This window comes from Bos indicus x Bos taurus, chromosome 29, assembly GCF_003369695.1.
Source record: "Bos indicus x Bos taurus breed Angus x Brahman F1 hybrid chromosome 29, Bos_hybrid_MaternalHap_v2.0, whole genome shotgun sequence".
Classification (NCBI taxonomy): domain Eukaryota; kingdom Metazoa; phylum Chordata; class Mammalia; order Artiodactyla; family Bovidae; genus Bos; species Bos indicus x Bos taurus.
Genome location: NC_040104.1, coordinates 24,824,784 through 24,850,530, shown reverse-complemented (window position 1 = coordinate 24,850,530; position 25,747 = coordinate 24,824,784). Strand labels below are relative to the sequence as shown.

The window sequence follows — 25,747 nt, the reverse complement described above, 5'->3', positions numbered from 1 at the left end:
CTGACATAGGGAAGGGCCAGGACGAAATAGGTTTTTGAGGATGGGAATCAAAGACTCCATTTTGGACATGTTATACTGAGGGGTGTGGAAACAACCTAAATGAAGATGCCAAGTAGGAAGTTGGACATATGATTCTGGACTTCTTGGGTTAGCCAGACCAGGACTAATTGGGAGTTATCATCACACAATTAGTATTTATATTTTTAGCAATGGAATGGAAAGAATGTAATTACAAGGAGCCCCAAGCCCATATCCTGGGACAGAATTACTAGAGGATGATAGGGAAAGAGGGAAAAATTGAATCAACCAACACTTTTATTAAAAGGCTTGGTTTTATAAATTTTTATATATCCATGCAAGGGAATACAACATGGATAGTTCTAAAAATGTAAATAATAATAATAATTATAAGTAACAGATCATTGTGTAAGTTTAAGGTTTACAATGTGTTGATTTCAGATTGCAAAATGATCACCAGTGTAGCTAATACCCCATCATGTCACATAATTATCGTTTCTCTTGTTGAGAACTAAGACCCAGTTTCTGAGCAACCTGAGGTTTCTACTGTCAGCCATGCTGTGCATTAGGTCTACAAAAATGATCTACTAGCTTTAAGTTTGTATCCTTAAACAACACCTCTCCAAATTTCCTACCCCTCAAGGTCAGAACTATTAACCTCATTCTACAAGAAAACTGATATTAGAAACATTAAAAAAACTACAGTTTAAAACCAAGTAGTGTGGTTTTAAAGTCAATGTACTTAACAGCTGTGTGGTTTATTTAGCTTCATTTTCTCAGGGTGATTAAAGAGGTCACGTTTATAATGTGTTGAGATTTACCAAGGAAGTGACTTGAGTGCTGAGAATTTTCAAGAAAACAACTGAATTTCATTAGGCAAACAACTCAATGGGGCACCAAGGATTATTTTCTGTTAATTTAATAATTTAGACTATAGATGAAATTTTAACATTGGTTTTCTCACCTGGAGCATGCATACACTAAGAGAAAAAAGACAAGAGCACATGTCAATAGAAAAGGAGCCAAAGGAAAGCAAGAAAATTAACAATTAAATGAAAGGAAGGGCACTAAAAGGTAACAGTGTCTAGAGAGTAACTGAGGAAGGCAAGTTCCTTTCTAGACTAGAAAGATAGAGGCAGGGACACAATTAGCCTTGATCAGAATGGCATCAACTATTTCTCTAGCCTTGGATGAATTTCTAAGTCTGGAGTCATGACGCTGAGGTAGGTAGCTCATACTCAATGGTCCAGCTATTGAAACATAACGGGCCTAATGTGGAGTAAGGGTCATGCCTGTGCTCAACATTTGGTAAATAGTGGCCAACCAACGATGCTTACCATCTTTTCCCTATCTACGAATATTTTTTCACACTTAATGTTGCTGCTACTGCTGCTAAGTCACTTCAGTCATGTCCGACTGTGTGTGACCCCATAAACGGCAGCCCACCAGGCTCCCCCGTCCCTGGGATTCTCCAGGCAAGAACACTGGAGTGGGTTGCCATTTCCTTCTCCAATGCACGAAAGTGAAAAGTCAAAGTGAAGTTGCTCAGTTGTGTCCGACTCTTAGCGACCCCATGGGACTGCAGCCTACCAGGCTCCTCCATCCATGGGATTTTCCAGGCAAGAGTACTGGAGTGGGGTGCCATTGCCTTCTCTGTTACTTAATGTTAGATATAGCATAAAACATTTGTTAAACCTTTATTAATACCTAGACAACTGTTGATAAGGGAGTTAAAAAATTCTTGTAAAAAATGTTCTACCAACTCACAGGGGAATTTCAGTTCTCCCATGCAATCTTAATAATGAACAGTGCTATCAAAAAAGCACTTTTGATAAACCACTCCAAATAACATTATTCTGTTTTACCTTCTCACAAGTAGAACATTTATACTTCAGGCAATTTTAAAATACAAATGCTGAAGACTAAGAAAAGACTGTTTTCTCTTGTAAATCCTTTTACTGCTACTTACCTCATCTAATGGTTTATCTTCCAAAGCTGTTAAGTCAAGCAGCGGGTTTTTCACTCCTAATGAAACCATTGTTTTTAACCCTAGAGGATCAATGAAATAAAAAGCTGATTCAGTTTTACCTTTCCCAGAAAGCAAAAAAATCACTAATGGCACTGATGACTAGAGAGCAGCAGATTAAATGCTAGAGTGTCAGGGATAAGCAATTACCTTTTTCATCTATTTTGGCACATTCTGCAAAGAGGTCCTTTGACCCTGTATTCAGCCGGTCCCTGTGAAAATAATGGGACTGAAAGAAACGTGTCCAGAATTCCTTTTCTGTCATGTTGTGGGGAACATTTTCTGCATATTTCATTTTTACTGTGAATAAAAACCACAATAGTTATATACTGAATTTCCAATTCTTAAAACCTTTCAAATTAGTTTAAAAGTAGTTCAAGAGCAAAACCAAATTATAAAAGTATTCAACTTTACAAACAATATATAATAATTTAACTATAAGTATCACTTGAGAGATTATGTTAGACATTACCTTTACGTATCTTAAATTACAAACAAAACCTTATTTTGCTCCAAGAAAATTATTAAGCTTCAAGTTTCAAAGTTTTACTGGGAACAATAAGAGGAAGACCTGAGTTTGCCTGTTTGATCATTTATATATGGATACTTTTAGTCCAAGGCACCATATTGGGTACTGGGGAAATAAACAAAGATCTCCTTAACCCACTGGACTATCAGTTCAGAACTCCAGAAGCCTGTGTTGTCTAATAAGCAAAGAGATTAAGTTAAGAGATTAAGGTCTCTTAAGCTGGAAAGCCTGAGTTTAAAATTCTAGGTCTACCACTTATTATCCAATGTGATGCTGGACAAATTACTTAATCTTTATCTTGGTTTCCTCATCTGTAACATGGGGTAAAAATAACCTAATTCATAGGTACTATTTGTGACAATGTTAACACACATAAAGGCCTCAGAATGGTGTCTGACAAAGAGTAAACACTACATAATTATTATCAAAAAGATAGAAAACTACATTATAATGTGGTAAGACACCCAGCGCTGCAGATGGAATGGGGAAGGGGATTACATCTGCCTAAGGAAGTCAGATTTTAGAAGTGGCAATGAAGTGATGCTTGAGGTGAATCCTGCAGGAGACTGTCTCCTAAGGAGTAAAGGGGCAGAAGCTGAGGAAGCAGGGAGAGAGAACAAAATGGCCTGAGAGCTTTATGTGGTTAGAACAATGACTGAAGTAACTGCTCTCAACGTTGGCTGTACATCAACATCACTAGGGCTAGGATCAAACAATTTATACTTTAGGTGATTTCTCCAAGGGAAATGATTTGTGGGTTAGAAAAGTCATTCTGCAGGCAGCATGAAGGATGATCTGTGTTAGTGCTGTAGACACTCATTTACTGATGCCTCTGGAGTATGTCATCCTACTCAGGTCATGTTAAAGGGTAAATAAAGTTTAAGAACCACCAGTGGAAAGAATGAGAAAGTCATCATACCCATGGATCGATGTCAGTACATTACACACTAAGCTCTTAATATCTACCACGTCAGGCACTGGATAAAGTACTTTACATATTTTATTGTACTTCATCAGGAATAAAGGTAAGCTTTTTGTTTTTCAGATATTTCACTGAATTCATTCAAACAAATATTTTAACTATCTGAAAGAAATGATTCTTCTTACCTGCTGGATAGGTCCTAAAAATGGACTCAATGATATCAGATGTTAAATTGTATCTCAAACCATTACATCCATCTGTCTGGGGTCGGACATCAGCCTAAAATAAAGACATTTGTTAAGAGTATTGGGCCAAGATGTCTAAGAACCCAATGGACACTGGAGAAAGGAGGAAAAACAGAGTCTCTGAATGAAATACAGAGACAGACAAATCCTTTGCCTTTTCTTTTGGCATAGAGATGGGTCAAATAAATCTGACCTGCTTCACATAACTTTAGTGACCAGTAAAATCTATGTTTCTGAAAATACAACATGGTCAAACAGACACATTTAAATGTGGCCAAAGGCAGATACCTAGTGGAAATTTAACATAAAGCTTACAGTTACGAAATATTTAACTATTTGGTTACAACATATTACCTGATTGTTTTAAGAAAGGCCTTATTAACTCAATTCACTGCTAAGCACCCAGAAAGATGCCAAACATGTAACTGGTACTGAGATTTTTGTTAAGTGTATAAATAATGCTTTGGTTTTACCAGAGTATAGACTGAAACTCACCTTCTAATTCCACACATACGTTATTCTCAACTTTCTTTTCAAGATACATTTTACAAATCTTTATTAAAAAAAAATTTTTTTTAAACTTTTTGATCACCTCACATCATGTGACATGGCATGTGAGGTCTTACCTCCCTGACCAGGAACTGAACCAGTGCCCCCTGCATTTTAAGTGCAGAGTTTTAAACCACTGGGCTGCCAGAGAAGTTCCCAAATTTTACTTTTTTAATAACATGATGGTCATTTTACATTTAAACTTGCATTATAAGTAAAATATTGAAATCATTAAAAAAGGAAAAAAAGATATCTGAAAGCCCTTACTTTAAAAGTATTAGGGGAAATAAGCATTAATCCAATTGCTAAAAGATTCATTTTCAAAAGTCCATTTTAGAAGAGTATCATGGCTACTGAAGTATCTGTTAATTTAAGGAAATACTAAATTTTACAGAAAATGGCATCATTAGCACATATACCAGTTTTTTTCCTCCTTAGAAATGTAGAAGGGTCACATACCAGAAATGCTGCAGAAATGCCAACATCCTGTTTATGATTAGACGTGGAAGAACTCTCTGCTGCGTTCACATTTAAACGATTGGCCCAGAATTCCTCAGCACTGATGACCTGACTCACAACAAGATCTTTATAAAGCTGAAACAAAACAGGATCTTCTTGCAGCATTCTGGTGATAGAATATATCAACATATTGAACTTTTAGAATAAAACACCATTTAGGTAGCATTCTAAAAAGACCTTAGCTACACAAAACACCCAATTTTCATTTCGTGATGATTGAACGGCAAAGGTCCTTTACTTCGTTAGTAATTAAAAGCAAAAAAACATTTTTGGAGGAAGAAATCCAGTGCAGATAACTGGAAGGCAGTTGAAGCAGCAAAGGCTCAAGTCTTTGAGGGCCTGGATTTGGTCCTATTCATCCCTATGTTCCAGGGACACAAAGGCTGCATTTGTACTGTACTGTGCTTTCTTTCACGAAAAGCTGAATGGGAAGAGGGATTTTCTATCAACTACGCTTTTCATGGTGATAAACACTCGGAGCTATAAGTACAGAAAGATAATTCATCTTGTCAGAAATTCTCAGTATTTTAAATTTATTTATTTATTTGACCATACCACGCTGCATGTAGGGTCTTAGTTCCTGAGCAGGTATTGCATCTATGCCCCAGCAATGGAAGCGTCGATTCTTAACACTGGACTGCCAGGAAGGCCCAGAAATTCCTGTTATTTTAGATGTTTTCTAAACTGTTACACAGTATGACTTTTTTCAGGTTTCTCAATCACAAACACACTTCTTAGAATCTTCTCTGTGACAGAGAATTAAGGGACCTTGGCATCTCTGAATTATAGTTTTGCTCCTAATCTGATATTAGGCTCGAGGCAGTAGTTTAACTCCTAATTCATCACATTTGCTGAAAGCCAAAGTTAGTTAAGATGCTGAAGTTAAGAGCCAAACATACTGAGCACCAAATTGAGCTCCTATGTCATTCAGCTGCTTCCCACTAGCTATTTACACAAGATGCTGTCCGTATGTTGACGCTACTTTCTCCACTCGTCCTACTCTCTCCTTCCCCAACTGTGTCCACAAGTTCATTCTCTACATCTGCATCTCCATTCCTTCCCTGTAGATGGGTTTAACAGGGAGGGGATACATGTATAATTATGGCTGATTTGCATTGTTGTACAGCAAAAAGCAACACAACATTGTAAAGCAATTTTCCTCCAATTAAAACAAAAACAAACCAAACACAGAGGTAAAGATAACAAAGCCTATACTTTCCTAGACTACACTGTCAAAGCACAAAGGGTGAGAATAACAAACTGCTACTTGACTGGTAAGAACCTAGTGTCTCTTTAAAAGGTTGTTCTTTTCCTCCTTCACCTGTTCTTCTCTTCCAGTTCCTTATTTGCTTTCCTCTTGAATTTGGGGAGCAGTTGCTGAAGAAGGTCTTTCACTGCATCTCGCTCTTTCACTGCTGTGCTTTCATTGGAAAAATGGAAGTTAGTTGTGTCCCCTGCATGCAGGACCAGTTGAAGCTGAATTTTCGCTTTTCCTTCTGGACTGATTTTCTGGCCTAAAGAGAAGCATGAGGCTAGTTACATGAGGACACTCGCACTGTGCCAACAGTCACACAATAAGTTACTTCTCATCCCAAGAAGACTCGGGATTTCTTTGGGTTTTAGTTGCCCTATTCCAATCTTGATGCTTGAGAAGAAATCCACTCTTTTCAAATAATTGCATATCACCAGAGCACGGTTCAACAAATTCACTGGTAACACTCAGGTTCCTTCTATAGTACTGTTTTTGTGTGGCATGTCTTACCCACTATTCCACCTCTGGATGCTAAAGGGCTTTTGTTTCCACTCAACTGAGCAGATTTCTTTAACACTTTCTGAACAGCCAACTCAGGAGTCCTGAATCCACCAACAGCTGCTTCCACCTGACATTATCATTAATAAAAATGATTTGTCACAATTAAACTCCAAAATATAGTTCATGGCTTATTTACTAACTGCAAAGGGAAATATGTAATTTTACATTTGGAGATCAGGTGTCAACACTTTAACCAAACAATTGAACTTAGCCCCATTAAAAATGAACAACCTGACACTATGGGCTTTCTGAGGTGACAGAACACTGCCACTTAGATGCTCTTCTTGCTGAAAATGTTTAACTTCAGTATAATCAAGGCTGTAGACTTGATTTTTAGTTTATAAGAAATACAGGAAATAATTAAATAAAACCTTCATCTGATATAATCAGAATGTATGATATTCTACAAATCCATACTCCTAAAGAAGAGACTACAGAGACTACAACTACATACATGAACCTACACCAGATACGACAACTTGGGAAAACAATCCAACAGCGGTATGGGTATTTATTAAAATTCTCCTGGTGTCATAATGTTATGAGCAGTCAAAGTGTATGCACATATTTTGCCATACCAAATATGGCAAAATAACAACACTTAGATGGGATATAATTACAGATATACACTGCACCATTCTTTAAACTTTTCTGTAACTTTGAAGATTTTCGATATAAGCTGGGGCTGGAAATGTCAAAATATACCTCCATAATAGAAATCCTGTATTCTTAAAAAGTTGGCCTCATGGCTTGTCTTCTTCATAAGGCAAACAGATGAAGGGGCTTTGTCTCACTAAATGCGTGACTCATGGTAGTGTGAACACATAACTAAGAGCTCCTTGTAAAGCAATCTGCTGCTGCTGCTGCATCGCTTCAGTCGTGTCGGACTCTGTGCGACCCCATAGACAGCAGCCCACCAGGCTCCCCCATCCCTGGGATTCTCCAGGCAAGAACGCTGGAGTGGGTTGCCATTTCCTTCTCCAAGGCATGAAAGTGAAAAGTGAAAGTGAAGTCGCTCAGCTGTGTCCGACTCTTCGCGACCTCATGGACTGCAGCCCACCAGGCTCCTCCATCCATGGGATTTTCCAGGCAAGAGTACTGGAGTGGGGTGCCATTGCCTTCTCCGTGTAAAGCAATCCACTAACACTTAAATAAAGAGAAATGTTTCCAATGAAGATGTTACTTCCAAACCAACAGTTTAGATAAAATACCTTACTGCTAAAAGTAGCAATATGAAGTCATTTACACTGTCAGCCAGCCTCTTCTACTATTCTATTCCTCCAAAACAAACTATCACTCCTTTCTAGGTATCTTTTCTTAGTCATTGCTTTATTTTCGCTCTACCTTAGTTCGTGCCTGAGAGGCCTACTTCTGAAGTTTTTAAACTAACATAATTGCTAATTTTTACCTTAGTAACATTATTACTGAAAACTTTCAATGACTTCTTTCAGAAATGAGCATTCTTTCAAATATTCAACTTAAAATGAAAACTGATTTCATGCACATCTAGATTTTGGTATGTGCTCTCCTCCCAACATAGGGGATAGGCATGTTCTCTATACAGCAGGCTTCCCGTTTAAGAAAAGTGCTAATACAGGCAGTTCCTATTTCGTAAGGCTACAGAAGAACCAATGCTAGTTTGCAAGATAATGAGGCATTTCTCCACAGAAACAAAGTTTTAAATGGAAGCAGTGTTGGCAGGAGAGTGGACAAAGACCAGACAGCTCAGGCAGTACTGAATTATTAATATTATGAATTTTAAACAGTATTTCCTTTTGGAAATTAAGATACTAAGTTATTTCAGGGGAGAAAGATGAAGATCTTGGTTCTTTCCAGCAGCAAATTAGAGGTAAGCCCTTTGGGGAACTGTTCATATACAAAGGACCTTTGTATACGGACCTCTCGCAAGTTGAGGACTACCTATGTTTTAAGGTGTCATATTTCTTGAAATCTGCCAAGGAGTTTATCTAGGAGAAGAATCTCATATCCAGGAAGATAAATGAATTCGTATTAACGGTTACAGTTAAGATACCACAATTTGTCAAGGGCTTTGTTTCCTTGGGGTGCCTCCTATTCAAGATCTTTTAGTTAAGTGAACTGCAGAAACCCCTTTCAGAGTAAAGGTTCTAAATCTCAGGATTCACTTGGTGCCTTTAAACTTAATTATTGAGCCACAAAGTGCCATACCCTTTGGGTAATAAATTCAAAGTTAATTTAATTGGAAAAGAGAAGGGGTTTTGATGTTAGCTTTCATACTTGAAAATCATAAAAAGGATATAAATATATTATGCTCTGAATTTCTCCCATCTACATTTTATATAAAACAGCTTATTTTCTCAATAGATGATGGCCACATTACCAAAGATTAGATAACTTTACTTAAATGATACAATTTTATTAAGGGCAATCAGGCATCATCTATCACGATTTTAAATGCATGAACCATTTGAACCAGTAAGTCCACTGAAGAGGTGTATCCCATATATATGACCTACTCAAAAAGATGTTAGTGCACAGGTCAATACTACAACACTGCCTTTAATAACAAAATTCTGGAAACTTCCTAAACGTCCTTCAATATGTTAAATAAACGACTAAATCCATTCAGTGGACTGTTAGGCAATTCTTAAAAAGAAAGTATGTGTGGAGATCTTTACATGAGATAGATTTACACATGGGAAGTTGTACATACTCTATTACTTTAGAAAAGCAGGTGATAGAATAATATACATTCAGTGACCCCACTTTGTAATTACGTCAATACAATTGCTTTTTTGACATTACAATAGAAAATCCACCAAGATTGTATAAGCTGTCTCCTTAAAAAATTACTAACAAAAACAACATGTATCACACCTTAGTATAGCTGACTTACATTTGATATCTGCATACATATGGCTGATGGTAAATCTATCTTTGCCTTCAGGTGCCCAAGCAATTCTTTCTGCCATGAGGTACAGAGCTCCATCCTGCTTCTTCTGTCGCACCTTCTTTACAATCAACAAAACTTCTTCAGATGAAGTTGCCATGACGGCTAGAAGGTGCTAAAAAAAAAAAAAAAAAAAAAAAGATTTCACATCTCAATTAGGGTTGGATTTGATTTTGAGTCCCTTCTAAATCTAAAATGAGTAACAAGGGAAAGAAAAGTCGTTTCCCTCATTCAAAGTTGAAGTATTGCACTATTCCTTTAAAATTAAATTTCATTTTGCTCATACCACAGGTGTGAATTTATACAACAATTAAAACTGACACACCTGCCAGTTTTCAAACCGTTTGTACATATGCTAATCAAAGTATTTTTGATTTTTATTTTCCTCAGTTATATTCTTAAATCTTAAATGTATGATTTGACTACAAATTTGTGGTCTATAACCTATTCTTGGAATTGTAGAACTTTAGAATTATACTGCTGGATAATTCAAACTGTTCCAACTGAAAAAACCAAGAGCCACAGCGTTTGTGCAGCCTTCCTAAAACCACTCCTAGATCTAAAAACTTGGTCTAAGTTTCTGTGTGCTTAAAAATAAAACTGAAATAATTTAACACTTAACACTTCAGATACTATTTCCCACATCTTTTAACAATCAAAGGTCTTCAACTGCTAGTTTCATTTGTATATGGCTAATCTGTTACCTAGGAAACGTTTGCCTGGAGATTCCCCCAACTTCTCCCCAATTCTGGGATTCTGAACCACCCAACCCAAAGCCTAGCGCCTTGAGTGTGGTTATCTAGAACGAGTCTGGGTTCAGCAGGAAAGATGCCACAACCGACGACGTCTGCCATGGGCTGGGATGGGGAAACTGGTAGCACAAAGGGCGTATATGCCATTTCTGGTGAAGTTATGACTTTAGTTTTCATTCTCAAAGCAATGACTTAAAATATAGCTTAAAAAGATTTACTTGTTCAGGTATAAGTTATAATTTCAGAGAAGTTAACATACACAGGTGTCATAAGAATTAAGTCTGAGCAAACAAGTGAAGCTTTATTGTATATTTCTTATTCACTGAGGCAGTGATTTAAATATCAAAAACACAAGTTAAAAAAAGACTGAACTTTTAATTTCTCTGAAGTTTACTACCTGAATTTTGATTAGCCAGATCTTCCCTTTCGTAAGTTTCCTTACAGGTTACTCCACCCCCAAGTGGAAAAGAGTCAGTGTGAACACATTTATTCAATAGTTCTGTACTGAGCCAAGGAGTCTAGGGATTATGACAAATGTCTGCCAGTGGCAATTTCTGCTTTCAGAAAGCTTCCAGTCTAGCGAGCAAGATAGGCATGTGAGTCTATACAAATTAGAATGTGAAGTTCAGGGAGATTAAACAAACATTCTGATTTAGAACTCAGGCACTTAATTTCTTCACACAAGAGGCTTTGTCATAGATACCTTAGGGCAACTAAGAAATATGCAGTTATAATTAACAATAAAATGCATAGTTCTTAGGTGTTCTGTTTGATGCATTTTGACAGCTGTTTATGACCATGTACCATTACCCAAAACTAGAGAGAGCACATTTCCATCGCCCTGCTAAGTTTTCTCACGTCCCTTTCTAGTCTGTTCTCTTCCTCCCACCCTCCAGCAACTGTTTTGATTCCTATCACCACAGGTTAGTTTTTGTCTGTTCCAGGATTTCATTGGAAATGGAATCATGCAGTATGTATGCTTTCATTTTTGGCTTTTTGAAATTCACCATATTATTACATGATTCAGTAGTTTTGTTTTTTTTTTAATATAAAAGTAATTCATGAATTGGGCTTAAATGAGGGTTTTGACAGAGAAAAGAAAATAAGCACTGTAATCAAAGGGAATGGCTTGGGGCAAAGATTGGGGCCAGGGATGGTTACTAGTTTGCTCTGGATGTAGCACAAAATTCATAATGGGGATCAGTGGGATATGAAATTGAAGAGTTAAGATGGAGGCAGACAATGGAAAATACCCCACTGTGTGGTTGACAACAGAAAACTTCTAAAAGATTAAAATGGGGGACCAATTTGTATTTTAGGAAATTAATCTAAGACAACATGAGAGAAACTGAAGAGAGGGACCAGAACGGTCTGAAGCAGGCGGGGGGCAGTGAGAATGGAGAGGAAGAGATGAGGAGGAGTACTGAGGAAGCAGAATTAACAGATATTGTACTGAAGATGTCAGAGCTGCTTACTCACACCCCACTTCTAGGTGTTGCTGACAGGAGTACAGCGATGCCATTTACTGAAACAGTTAGAAGAAAAAACAAGTTTGTAAGTGAAGACAAACAATTCAGCTCTGAAAATGAGTCTGAGGTGCCGATAAGTCATGCAGGTAAAGACAGTCTGGATTATGCAGGCATTTATAAATGCTGGGACTGAGCTTCATTAAGTCAAGTAACCAGAAAGGATTTAAAAAAATGCCCCAAGTTAATCATCTTGTTTACTTGTGATTGAAAGCATTTTCCCATGTTACTTTACAACCTCCAGCTTTAATATACATCATATATGATAAAGGATCAAAATTCTTAATGCCATCTTTTAACTGATTTACTTATTTGATGTCCTCCTGAGATTTTGATTACTGTTGCTTACAAAGTTTGAAAAACCATGGTTTTAAATAAATGTTTTTTTGGTTTTTCCCTTTTTTGGTTGTGCTATGGCGTGTGGGATTTAAGTTCCCTGACCAGGGATCGAACCTCAGCCATCGGCAGTGAAAGCACACTGCCTAACCACTGGACTGCCAGGGAATTCCCTTAAGGACTATTTAACGACATTAAAAAGATTCCATCAGGTGCTCAAAACAAGCAAAAAACCCTAGTTTGATTATATATTCTTAAATTTTAAAAGACCTATCTAAAATTTATTGAATGCTTGTAATACATGCCAGCAACTGGGCTAAGTTCTTTATTATCTCTTTGAGTCCCCAGTTAACAATCCTGAGGTAGGTTCTATTATTAGTTCCATTCTGCAGATAAAGGAAACTGGGTCTAAGAAACCCAGAAGCTTTCCCAAAGCATCAAGAAGTAGAACTGGGTTTGAATCTGGGTCAGTCTGACCTTGGAGTTCCATTACGCTACCCTGCAAATATATATGACAGGGGAGACATATACCCAATTTAATAGTGGTTACCTGTGGTGACAGGACTACAGATGATTTGAATGTTCTTTTTGTTTTCTTGACTATCTACAATAAACACTGTATTTTGTAACGAGAAAAAGTTATTAAAAATGTCTTTCCAGGGACTTCCCTGGTGGTCCAATGGTTAAGACTCTGGGTTCCCAATGCAGGGGGGCCAGATTTGATCCCTGGTCAGGGAACTAGATCCCACATGCCGCAACTAAGACCCAGTGCCGTCAAGTAACTAAATACCTAAAAAAAAAAAAAAAAAAAAAAGTCTTTCCAAGAGTTTATGATCTATCAAACTGTATCTATAAGGTAACATGGGAAAATGTTACAGGTAGGTAGTGTGCTAAGAATTAGAACAACTGTTATTTTCAAGTTTTGTAATATTATTTTTATTTAGTATTAAAACTTTAACTTATAGTAATTTGTATAACATCTATGGAACCATTAAATATTTTTACATTAATATTATAACAAATTATTACAAAATTTTTAAAAACTTACCTATACTTTGTAAAATTAAACTCCATACCACAGGAACCATGTTTTAGGAAACATGAATTAAAATCTGAGAAAGACATGTGGGGAGGGTGTGTGGAGGGTGACAAGCAAATATGACAGTATGTCCATGTATGGAGGAAAAGCAAGGACAGCTGATAGAGAAAGTCCCCAATTAACTGGGCTCACAGGCACAAGTAAAAGTGTTAGCTTTGGAAAAGAACAGAAAAACTTTTCTGAGATGGGACGGTAAGGAAGAAAGATGAATGAAGACACAGAACTGTAGAGTGGAGGATAAATTAGATTAAAGGAACTATTAGTTGGCTACTTTAAATCAATTTGGAAAAACAAAAGGTAAAACCATTCATATTAAAATCCATTTAGAGGGAGCTTTAACAATGCATCAAAGACAAGTCACTGAACACTGGGAATAACTAGTTGATTGTCTTACAGATAACTTGCTTGGCAAATTTCCCTGCTCATCTGCAGTACCTCTGTTAACTATAGAAGGACCAGTTTTAGGAAGTTTAACAGAACCAGTGGTACCATCCTGCAATGGCGTCTAAGATTTCTAGATTTTTCCTGAAGGTGGCTCCTTGGGGAGGCAAAAAGATCTTTCTAGTAGAACTCTGTAAGAGCCACAGAATATTTTGTTTAGGAAAAATACTGATGCCGTTACATTTAAATAAAGCAGCTTGATGAAGATCTAGCTTTACTTAAAAGATTACTTTATGAAATAATCTGCCACAAGACTGCTTTAAATAGCAAAATCCTCCAGCAAAGGCGTTAATTCACTTGCAGTTAAATATTTACTTGCACTGGGCCTTGACACAGTCTCCTCCCTTTCCATCAACTTGCTTGTACTCATTTTTTGGTCTCCTCCAAGTTTCAAAGTCACCAGGCAAGGTTTCCTGTTCTTCTCTTTACAGCACTTATCACTACTGTAATTAATTTTTAAAGTTAACTCTTTAACTTCTATCTCCTGGCAAGACTGCAAGCTTCACAAAGAAGGGCAGAGGCTGCATATGTTGTTCATGGCAATACAGAGCCCAGCAGCATATTTAAGCCTGAGGCAACAGTCCAATAAGCACCTGTGACATCTATGCAAGATCTCTGCTGTTAAAAGAATACGATCTTGGTTAAGAAACAAGAAACCTTTGTACATACATTCTGGAATAAACTCCAGGAACTCAATTTACAGAGCAGAGTACCATTCCTCACAGATTCCAATAACTGGCTTATAAGTAAAAAGGGATAAGAAGAATTTGAAACTGTTTGGCAGAAATCTTTAACTTTCCATTTCCTACATCCTGTATCTCTGCATTTCCATTCCCTTTCCAATGTGAGAGATAAATGGTGCAGGAAAACAAAACAAGCGACACATGAAATAAATTCCGTATCTCTCTCTAAAAAGAGGATTATTAGAGAAAGTGCTTCTGTGTCTGCCAGCATACAAAATGGAGATCTGGAATGCTGCTTGCCGTCAGGCAATCCTAAAAAATGTTAACAATTCAGCACTACAGGGAATAAGACCTTGGAAGTATGTACAGAGTGACCAAAATGTACTGTTTTAAGGATAGTCACATATGTGAGGAGGACATTAAATGGAAAAACTGAGGTAGCAATTTTAAGACCAAGCACTTTTTCATTTTACAGCAGTGCAGGGAGAGGGAGGCGGAGGAAATGCCACAGAGATGCAAGACAGAGGGAAGTGAGGCTTGTATCCACTAATAAATACTGCATGCCGACAACAGGAGGATGCCAAAAGTGAGAGGAGAGCAATCAGCTGGTAATCAAAGTGCAGAAAGCAGGAAACGACTAAAGACACTTCCAGTAGCAGTATCCACGGAGTAGAAACAGTGGGCAAAATGCTTGGAAAGCTCAAGGTACACCTGACAACTTCTGATGGTGAGGGGAAAACCAGCAGCACAGAAAAGCAGGGCTAAAAGATGTACAGACAGACCATCAGGAAGAAGATATAAGCCTTTAGGGCAGGAGGTACAGGAAGCAGCCACAACTGACTGAAGCTGATCGTCTGGTGCACTGTTTTTAGCCAATTCCTGTCTTTGCATCAACCTTCCTAGTAAACAGCTCTCTCTGCGTTTGTGATTTTTTTTCCACATTAGCACTACCATACGACTGAACTGAACTGAGGTACTTCTTATTATACCACGCAGAAGAGACTCAAATCTTTAAATCTGCTGCACTGCTACGTGTTGGCTGAGTGAGAGTAGCAGAACAGGTTTAATGGCTCCAAATTACCTCTCCCTCTTTTCCAAACCAGGGATTTTGGTCAGCTAAACGACACAAAGTTCGTTCTAGAGCCTAGTTCTTTTGTATGCCATAAACCTGATACTAGAGGTTACCTTCCCCTCTGCTGTGACCTCGCCATTTCATTTTTCTACCTTTGATTTTTCAAAATCTACCTTAGGGTTGGCAACCTTGCTTTAGTTACCAAAGTCGAGTTCAGTGATTTTCAAACTGTGTTCCAAGAGGGGAGGCTGAGTGGGTAGGATGGGTGCTCCCAAATGCAATTCCACCATGGCATGTTGCTTTATTTGTCTGGGGTTTCTGGTAAGAATTCACTAGGAAAAATTGTTCCACTTCCTTATGGAGTCAGTACTTACTGCAAGGTATACTTTAAACCACACAGTTTTGGTATGTTTTTAAAACTGGGTCTGTTAATGGGCAAAAGGTTAAGTTTTTATCTCTTTCCTCCCGTCACACCTCCCCCTCCCTCTTTTTATAGACCCTAAAACAGGTGTTTAAGAGTCAACCGAAAACACTTCCTTACACAATTTAGCCTTTGAGAATTTCTAAAATAACTATATATTTCTATGTGTTGGTGCTTAAACATGATCAAGTTGGGCATAGATCAAAACTTGGTGTGTGAGTGGCGGGGATGGGGTGAACTGGCACACGTGTTAAGGTCGTTTTAAGAGGGACAGGAATTGACAAGCGAAGCAAAAGGAGTGTGGAACTAAGATGAAAGCTTTTCCCTTAACAGAAACCGAAAGACTCAATAGCACATTTTCTAACGGGAAGGGCTCCTCAGCCAGAGAGAGGCCTCCACGTCCTTCACCCTCATGAGCCAAGTCTTATCCCAGCTTCGGGTACATCTTTGAGTCCCTGCTTTCAGTGGAGGAGTTGGCTTCCTATAGACAGGCAGATTAGGAGTCGCCTCTTCCTCTCTTCATTATAATAAACGGCTAACCGACAGCAGAATTGGGAATTGCAGCAACGGCGACAGGGATACAGGAAAAAGGGGCAGATACCGTGCCGTCCTGCGGCCCCCAGGCCTGTCAGCTCATCACCCAACCGTCCACCCCATTTTTCGGTCTAAACTTACCAGGTGGGAGACGGCCCTGGGCAGGGAGTAAGTTACTGCGCTGGGTCGAGTCGAGTTCCGCTGAGCTTCTTAGAGACGCTGCGGGAAAGAGGCTGAAACCCAGTAGCCGCCGCCGCCGCCACCGCCTCTGTTACCAGGGGGTCTCGCCTCCATCGCTGGCTGCGAGAACTCTGAGGGCACGTGACCGGAAGTATGAAGGCGGGTCTGCGGGACACGTGACCCCAGAGCACGGCCGCCATGACACCTTCCGCTAGTTCCCTCCCTCCTCCGCCGGTGCGCGCCTGTTTCATTTCCTCTCGCCGGCTTTAGGCGGTGAAAGGTCCCAGGAACTTAGCTGTCTCACCCCTTTGGCCTAGAGCTCCTTCGGTCCCGTTCCGCGCTGCGTCTTCGGCCGACAGCGGGCAGGCCGCAGAGAGCGTAATCGCGACCGCGGCCGGAGGGGGAGGGACCACGCGCAAGCAGGGCGTAACCCGTCACGTGACGAGGAAGTACCGTTAACAGCTTTGTCTCGGCGTCCCCGGCGCTCCGGGATGACGTAAGCCTGGGAGGGAGGAGTAGGAGGGAAGACTGAAGCTCAGGTGCGGCTCTTAGCGCGCGGTGAGTGTGCGGGCGCCTAACCTGGAGAGATGCTGTGACCCACAGAAAGTTGGGGGCTGCCAGCCTAGAGGTGGTGGAGAGGGGCTGAGACCTACAGGCTGGGAGCCTGACTTTGAAAACTTGATCACCGCCGCTTCTTTCAAGAGATCTGAATGTAGTATTAAAGTTAACTGCTGTTAAGTTCGGAGTTCGCTAGGCAGGGAGCTTGTGGTCAGATGTCTGCAGTGATGCGTGCAAGGCATGTTGAGTGCATGAGTGAGTGAGTCGCCATTTCTTGGTCTAAGGTAGAGAGGAGTTCTCTATTACTTGAGTTGTTGAGTCACTCAGTCGTGTCCGACTTTGCGACCCCATGGGCTGCACTACTCCAGGCTTCGCTGTCCTCCACTGTGTCCCAGAGTTAGCTCAAACTCATGTCCATTGAGTCAATGATGCTATCCAACCTTCATCCTCTGTCTCCCCTTCTCCTGCCCTCAGTCTTTCCCAGGATCAGGGTCTTTTCCAAGGAGTCGGCTCTTCGCATCAGGTGGCCAAAGTATTGGAGCTTCAATTCAGCATCACTCCTAATGAATATTCACGGTTGATTTCCTTTAGGGATAGACTGGTTTGATCTGGCTGTCCAATGAACTCTCAAGAGTGTTTTCCAGCACCACAGTTCGAAAGGCATCAATTCTTTGGCGTTTAGCCTTCTTTATAGAAAGGTCCCATTATGAGGAAATCCCCAACTTCCCCTTGGCATAATATCTGTAATTTTTCTTCCTGTTTCCTCTTGCCTCGTCTTCCTTCCACGCATCTAGTGGGGAAAAGAGAACGCTGTTATTTGCGTTGGGTGTTCGCACAGCAAACACTGGTTCAGTAAAATGAGTACTAGGCCAAGAGACCCCACTCCAGTACTCTTGCCTGGAAAATCCTATGGACGGAGGAGCCTGGTAGGCTGCAGTCCATGGGGTCGCTAAGAGTGGGACAGGACTGAGCGACTTCCTTTTCACTTTTCACTTTCATGCATTGGAGAAGGAAATGGCAACCCACTCCAGTGTTCTTGCCTGGAGAATCCCAGGGACGGGGGAGCCTGGTGGGCTGCCGTCTATGGGGTCGCACAGAGTCGGACACGACTGAAGCGACTTAGCAGCAGCAGCAGCAGGCCAAGAGAAAAACCTTTTTTTTGATCCAACTGCTTTTTATGTTGCCATCAAGCAATAGGGGAAATGGAAAGGTAATTAGATTTGGACTCAAGATTAGTGGATTTTAGTCTCACCTCTGCTTATGAGCTCTGTGACCTTTGGTAAACCAACTCTTGAAAAGGTTTTTCATTGACTTTGGTAAGCATTTATGGTCACCCTCTGTTTGCTTAGTGTTTTGCTAGGCTAACTGTGACAGAAGTAATAGTTAAACTCAGTTTTGTGGAGAGACAGGGTTTTTTTTATTTGGAGGAAGATTCCAGAAACACCATATATTACACCATGGAGGCACAGAAGGTTTATACAAAGATCTGTACAGAGATTCTTGTTAAATATTTACTTAAAAGTCTTAAATGCATATATGTGTATGACTAAGTCACTTAGCTGTACACTTGAAACTAACACAGCATTGTAATTTAACTATATGTACCTCAATAAAAAATCTTGTTCAGAAAAATTTCAAACACAGAATAGTACAATGAACCCTCATGTATACCTAACCAAACTTTAACAAGTATCAACATTCTACTGTTCTTGTTTGAACAGCTTAAAAATTTCTGGGTACTTTTTATATCCATTGGTGAATTTGATTAATAGCAGCTTTCAATTTGAGCTCAATTCTACCGTATCTAGGTACTGGCTGATGTTGTTTACTTGCTAAGTTGTCTCCAACTATTTTGTGACTCCATGGATTACAGCTTGCCAAGCGCCTCTATTCATGGAATTTCCCAGGCAAGGATTTTGGAGTGGGTTGGCATTTCCTTCACCAGGAGATCTTCCCAACCCAAGGATCGAATCTGTGTCTCCTGCATTGGCAGGCATATTCTTTACCACTAAGTCACCAGGGAAGCCCAGGTACTTGCTAGGAAGATTGTATTAATATTGTTTGAAAATTTCTTTGGGTGTTAGTTAGCTTCTTTCTCTGTTGAATCAGATGTGTGACATGGCTACTTTAAAAACATACCTGGAAAAAAAAAAAACACAAAAAACTGCCTCTGTGATACTATTTTAGGATGTAATATAGAAACTTAGTGTCCAGGTCAAGGAAGTTAGTGTTTCTACTCTGTTCTGGTTATTAAGCTACTGAAGAGTTTTATGTTCAGTTCTGGACAAGACATGTTCAGGCATGTGTGGAAGGCTTATCAGAACTGAGAGGAATTTGGAAATTGTCAGGTCAGAATGATTGAAGAACTGGTGTTAAATTTTTAGAAGACCTCATGACATTTTTCAAATACTGAAGGACTGTTTTGTAAGGAGTAAACATTTCCTTGGGCTTCCCAGGTGGCACTCTTGGTAAAGAACCTGCCTATCAAAATGCAGGAGCCACAGGTTTGATCCCTGGGTGGGGAAGATCCTCTGGAGGAGGGCATGCAACACACTCTAGTACTCTTGCCTGGAGAATCCCATGGACAGAAGAGCCTGGTGGGCTACAGTACATAGGGTTGCAATAAGTCAGACACGACTGAAGTGACTTAGCATTCATGCAGACATTTTCTTAAACTGTAGAAGCCACAGTTGGTAAAAGTTCCAAGTCATCAGGTTTCAGCCCAGTAGTAAAAAAGTACCTTATAATGGTGTGAGCTGTGGAGGAGTGGACTGTGCAGCTTCATGAGAGGGAGCACTTCCTTTCCCTTTCTGAAAATGTTCAGAGACCCAGAAGCTTAATTCAGATTAATTTTTAAATTACGTGGATGTGTGCACCGAGATATCTGTGAGTCTTCCACTTTGAGAATTATGAGAAGTGGGACTTATTCTAGACCTGAAAGCCTGAGAAGATTTTGCTAAGTGGGTCTGGGAGGTAAGGAGTCTATTCAGAGATAGTAAGCGCAAGGGAAGGTATAAATTTGGAATGGTGTAACACTATCACCTGGAGAAGGCAATGGCATCCCACTCCAGTACTCTTGCCTGGAAAATCCATGGACAGAGGAGCCTGGTAGGCTGCAGTCCATGGGGTCTCTAAGAGTCGGACATGACTGAGCAACTTTACTTTCATGCCTTGGAGAAGGAAATGGCAACCCACTCCAGTGTTCTTGCCTGGAGAATCCCAGGGACGGGGGAGCCTGGTGGGCGGCCGTCTATGGGGTCGCACAGAGTCGGACACGACTGAAGCGACTTAACAGCAGCAGCAGTAACACTTTCACCGGGCTTCCCTGATAGCTCAAGATGGCAGAGAATCTGTGTACAATGCAGGAGACTGAGTTTGATCCCTGGGTTGGGAAGATCCCATAGAGAAGGGAACAGCTACTCACTCCAGTATTCTGGCCTGGAAAATTCCATGGACAGAGGAGCCTGGCAGGCTATAGTCCACGGAGTCTCAAAGAGTCAGACACGACTGAGAGACTTTCACTTTCACTAACACCCAGCAACTTCTCTTGAGAACTGACATTGTATATGCTGTTCCCTTTTCGTTCTCATCTGCATTAAGTCTTTTTCAGAGAAATAGAAACTAGGTTTTTTACTTGATTAGGTCATAATTTCCAGGTTATTCTCTCTTCACTGAGATCAATGCCAAATGATCTATCCATATCAGAATTTAAGTTTGCAAGTGGAAGAGATAGCCACTGTGGTCTTGATGTCATTCCTTTCTATCTTCCTTAGGATCTTACACAGTGATTCATCTTCTTTTTCTTGTATCTTCAGTCCCTATCATTCTAAATTCTGTTCATTTACTACCTACATGTCTGTCTGAGTTTCCTCTGCTCATAAAGTCAAGAGAGGTTTTCTCCTTCTCCACAAGATGTCTTGAGTAAGTAACAGACCTTATCTTTAGTTTCTCACTTCTAACCCCTTTTCTCAAGTCCTTGGTTTCTAGTGTCTGCCCACAGCGCTTTACAGAAATTATGTTGTCTACCAGTACTAAATCCTTCAATGCCTTTCTGTTGCTTACCAAATATAATTTGTTCAGGTTCCTTGGTTTGAGATTCATAGTGCTTTGTAACTTGTACCTGAATTAATATCCAGGTTTATCTTTTTTATTCCATTGCTTGTATGCTGTGTTTCAACCAAAGACTTATATTCTCCAAATATATCATCTGACTTGCCAATGCAGGAGACACGGATTCCATCCCTGAGTTGGGAAGATCCCCTGGAGAAGGAAATGGCAACACACTCCAGTATTGCCTGGGAAATCCCGTGGACAGAGGAGCCTGGTGGGCTACAGTCCATGGGGGCGCAAAGAGTAGGCCACCACTTAGTGACTAAACAACAACAGTAAATACTTGGCTTATTGCTGCCTCTTTACCCTCCCTTTCCTCAGCTCCAGTGCTGCTTCCCTTAGAAAGGTTTCTGTGGTTACTTTTAACTCAATGTGATCCCTCTGTCCTCTGTGTTCTGACGTATTACTTTGCTTTTGTTCCCCTTATGAGGTGTGTGTGTGTGTGTGTGTGTGTGTGTGTGTATGAGGGGGGTGTGTGTATGAGGGGGGTGTGTGTGTGTGTGTATGAGGGGGCTGTGTGTGTGTATGAGGGATGTGTGTGTGTGTATGTGATTTGTCTTTCCTCCTCAGTTGATTATAAAGTGACTGCTTTCTGGAATTATTTTGTCTTGTTAGCACCACTGTGCCTCATATTTTACTAGAAGCCGCTGATTTGGAGGAAAAAACACCAGAATTATGGGTTTAAATTTTACTCAGGGGCTTGCTGAGGACTTCAGCCTGGGCCATAGCCACTCAGTTGGCTCTGAGGAAACTGCTCAGAAGAGGTAGGAGAGAAGACAGTTTACGTGGGAATTTTAGCTGGGAAATAAGTGCAGGCAGGCCTATATCTTGGTAAAAGAGTACTGCTAATCACAAAGAACCGCTTTTCTATGTATGGGGATGTATGAAAATCTGAGGTGATTAAAATTCTGCCTGAGATATACATCTGTTTGAGGGGCCTTTGAGCCTCGGGCCTCATCCTGTTGACTTAATTTCCTCTGAGTGCCCTGGTGGTCAGCAACTGCAGCGGGTTAGGGCTTAACCCTTGTAGAACTCGATGGTGAGCAGAGCTGTTTGTCTGGTGATCCTGATTTTTCTGTGTCTGTAATACTTAATAATGTGAATGGGTGAAAGAATGGCAGAAGATTTTTAAAAAATATTTTGAGTATAGGAGAACTACTAAAGATTTTTTTTTTTCAGAACACCATTCTTGCACAGATCAAGCTGTATTAAAAACAGCATTAATAGCAGAAAATAAAACTATGTTATGTGTATGCAGTAAAAACTATTGTAAACGTCTGTATGTGTTTTGCCCCTGGAAATTATGCCTCATGAATGTTAGGACTTTCAGTTAGGTTTTGTCCTCTGTTGTATCTCTGGGACCTAAAAGGATGCCTGGCACATAGTTGGTGCTAAGTACATATTTGTTGAATAAATGAGTGAGTGAATACATGTGTTTTTTTGGGAAAAACAAAACCACAAGGTATAAATAATGAAAAACAAGTATAAACAGTTATTTCTGAATTTTTCCGTGGTATTTGCTTTTTATTCTCAACTTGGTAGGTAACAAAAGATTGAGGAAAAGTTAAAATTAATGGGTAGAATTTTCTTAAATTCTGTTTCTTTTTTTCTGGAACCTCATATAATTTGACAGAAACACACGCTTGAGTGTTGTCGAACAGGTACGAATGCTTGTGTTAGTTGACAAAGTCTTCACTGGGTAGCTGGCATTTGCTCCCTTGTATTCTTTAGTTTAGTCACTAAGTTATGTCTGACTTTTGCGATCCCAGGGATGTGAATTCTTACTCCTGATTTTTCCTATCAGGTCTGATACTGAAGCTCTCATTCCCCTTGATGTGCTAATTCTCGGCATCCGACTTCTCACTCACAGGCTGGAGGAAGCCATCCAGAGGCCCTTTTCCTGTTAAACACTGTTGAATTGTGGGCTCATAACCATTGAATGTCACCCCACTCCAGTACTCTTGCCTGGAAAATCGCATGGGCGGAGGAGCCTGGTGGGCTGCAGTCCATGGGGTCGCACAGAATCGGACACTACTGAGCGACTTAGCAGCAACCATTGAATGCAGTGAGAGACTTACAGACACATGATTTACAGCTCAAAGAATTGCAGCTGGAGTTGCTATTTTACCACAGAGGAGCTTGACAGAATTTCCCCTTATATTTTGCAGGGTCTGTTCTATACTGTTAGATAAATAGAGTAGGATAGGATTATGGAGAACCTTGAGAATCTGGATTTTTTTTCTCTGGGAGTTTTAGAGTCAGGGAATGATACCGTACAAGCTGACTCACGTATAATGTTACTTGTACTTGTTTTCTTCCCACCTAGATGCCAGGCACCTCCAGAGTAGGGAATCCTTGTCCCTTTCTCATGTTTCCTTGTTTTCTCCACTTGTTCCTGAGTCCAGGCTTGCCCTGCTCACCGCACGACAGGCCAGTAAATCGGAGACAGAAGTGTTCAGGCAAAGAATAACTTTATTTGGAAAGGTGGTTGACCGAGACAATGGCAGGACTCCTGTCTCAAAATAACCATCTTCTTGGGGTCTGGATACCAGATTGTTTTCTAGGGGTGGGGAGGAAGGTGAGGAAGTAAAGTAAAAAGGCTATTAATCTTGCAGACATCTCCCGGAATGGCCAACCTCAGGGAGGGGACTGTTAATTTCTCCCTTCCTGTAGCCATCCACAGGTGGAGCGGGTCCTGAAGAGAGGCATTTTGGTTTAAGATTCAGGTAGAGGGGCAGGGTTCCTTGAGGCAGGCCATTATGTATGGATTGCAACAGCAATGGGGAGCAAAGGTTAAAAGGAACAGATCCATCATGGAGTCAGATTTTGTTCTTCGCTGTAACACCTGTTCATTTAATGCTTGCTGAAAGAGTGGTGAGCTTCTTAAATTATATTTCTGCAGGTTTTATTCAGGATCAGTGTGCCTGTCCCTTAACGTAGTTTCATCTGTCTGGGTAAATGACTTTTGTGCCAGTGATACCAGAGTCCTACAGCCATGTTCTTGCAGAATTTGAGTCTCTGGATCCATTACTTTCAGCCCTGAGGCTGGACTCCACTCGTCTAAAGGTGATTTTCTTGATCCTTATATCAGTTTTATTTTCATATTGATAGTTTGGTGCGTTCTTTGTTACATGTGTGCCCCTCCCAAACATTTTTTATGTTTCATAGACTCCTGGGTGTTCTTACCTGTACTGTAATACTTTGCATAGAAGTAGTATTTTCCTAGCACTTTCTTGGTTTATTTTTCAAGCAGTTGATTGAATTCTTTTTTCCCATCCTTAGAAGTCATGATATTGATTACTGAATCCACCCCCTCCCCCAAATCTTACTGCCTTCTCTCAGAAAGTAATGTATTTGATTGAAAATAACATAGTTTAAATGAGTATACCTCATTGCCTTTTGAACAATAAGAACCATTGCAGTTCTATGAAGTTCATTGCAAAACAAGGAATTGGATGTACCCCTCTGTTTTAGGGAACGGAGCTAAAAATTAGCATTGCAAAATTAACCAAAAATTAGTTCTGTGGGGAAGGAGTATGTGCTTCTCTCAAACTCTGAGTTCATTTGATAAACTCAGGAATGACATGGTAAAGAACAGTCTCATAACCAATTCCTCACCCCAGAGCACCCTTCTAGCCTCTGAGCAAAGGAACGGGAAGTAATAGGCAAAGTAATATGAGCAACAATTATGAGGGTTGGTAGCTGACATTTTTTTAGCTGCAAGTTACAGAAAATCTTCTCAGTAATGGCTCAAGCAATAAAGGTGTTTATAACCTGGTTGGAAGTCGTTATTTCTGGGATTAGTGTGGTGGCCACTGATATTCCTTAGGACCCAGGCTTTCCATCTTTCCCGTTCTGCTAGCTTCTGTATATTGACTGTTGGTCACATTTGCAAGATAAGCGGCCGGCTTCAAGTCTTGATTATCTCCAGTAGCAGCTCAAGTGAGATGGAGCTGCCTGAGACAAAGGCTTTTTTCCCCTTCAGATTCTACCATTTATCTGAGAGGGCAGAGTTTTCCAGGAAGCCCTCACAGGGCTTAGTCTCATTAGCTGGACTTGAGTTCTAGGGCTCCCCCTAGCTGCAAAAGAAACTGGGTAAGTGAAGATTTGGATTTTCCAGCTTCTATAGTAGAAAGATGGAGAAGGTAATGGCACCCCACTCCAGTGCTCTTGCCTGGAAAATCCCATGGACAGAGGAGCCTGGTAGGCTGCAGTCCATGGGGTCGCTAAGACTCGGACACGACTGAGTGACGTCACTTTCACTTTTCACTTTCACGCATTGGAGAAGGAAATGGCAACCCACTCCAGTGTTCTTGCCTGGAGAATCCCAGGGACGGGGGAGCCTGGTGGGCTGCAGTCTGTGGGGTCGCACAGAATCGGACATGACTGAAGCGACTTAGCAGCAGTAGCAGCAGCATAGTAGAAAGAAGCAAGGTTGAAGAGGATTGGGAATGTGTTTGTTTGCCAACCAGTAATTTTTACCGT

The 25,747-nt window shown here is 40.3% G+C and overlaps 2 protein-coding genes across 6 annotated transcripts in view; one reads left to right on the top strand and one right to left on the bottom strand.

Annotated features, from left to right (window-relative positions):
- Positions 1-16,723, bottom strand: part of GTF2H1 (general transcription factor IIH subunit 1) — a 29,226-nt gene extending 12,503 nt beyond the window's left edge. Inside the window, exons 1-7 of the mRNA XM_027532733.1 lie at positions 16,556-16,723; positions 9,497-9,665; positions 6,130-6,322; positions 4,749-4,914; positions 3,681-3,774; positions 2,195-2,344; positions 1,988-2,067 (exon numbers count right to left, since the gene is read on the bottom strand). Coding sequence (XP_027388534.1) covers positions 1,988-2,067; positions 2,195-2,344; positions 3,681-3,774; positions 4,749-4,914; positions 6,130-6,322; positions 9,497-9,650 — 837 coding nt within the window. The 5' untranslated portion in view covers positions 9,651-9,665; positions 16,556-16,723. The remainder of the gene's footprint in view (positions 1-1,987; positions 2,068-2,194; positions 2,345-3,680; positions 3,775-4,748; positions 4,915-6,129; positions 6,323-9,496; positions 9,666-16,555) is intronic.
- A 55-nt stretch (positions 16,724-16,778) lies between these two features.
- Positions 16,779-25,747, top strand: part of HPS5 (HPS5, biogenesis of lysosomal organelles complex 2 subunit 2) — a 43,803-nt gene continuing 34,834 nt past the window's right edge. For 2 of the 5 annotated variants that reach the window (XM_027532730.1, XM_027532727.1), the window contains exons 1-2: positions 16,999-17,152; positions 24,165-24,328. In XM_027532730.1, coding sequence (XP_027388531.1) covers positions 24,221-24,328 — 108 coding nt within the window. In that variant the 5' untranslated portion in view covers positions 16,999-17,152; positions 24,165-24,220. Of the gene's footprint in view, positions 17,153-21,811; positions 22,027-24,164; positions 24,329-25,747 lie in introns of those variants that run through there. The other 3 variants (XM_027532728.1, XM_027532729.1, XM_027532731.1) reach the window with 3 other exon arrangements.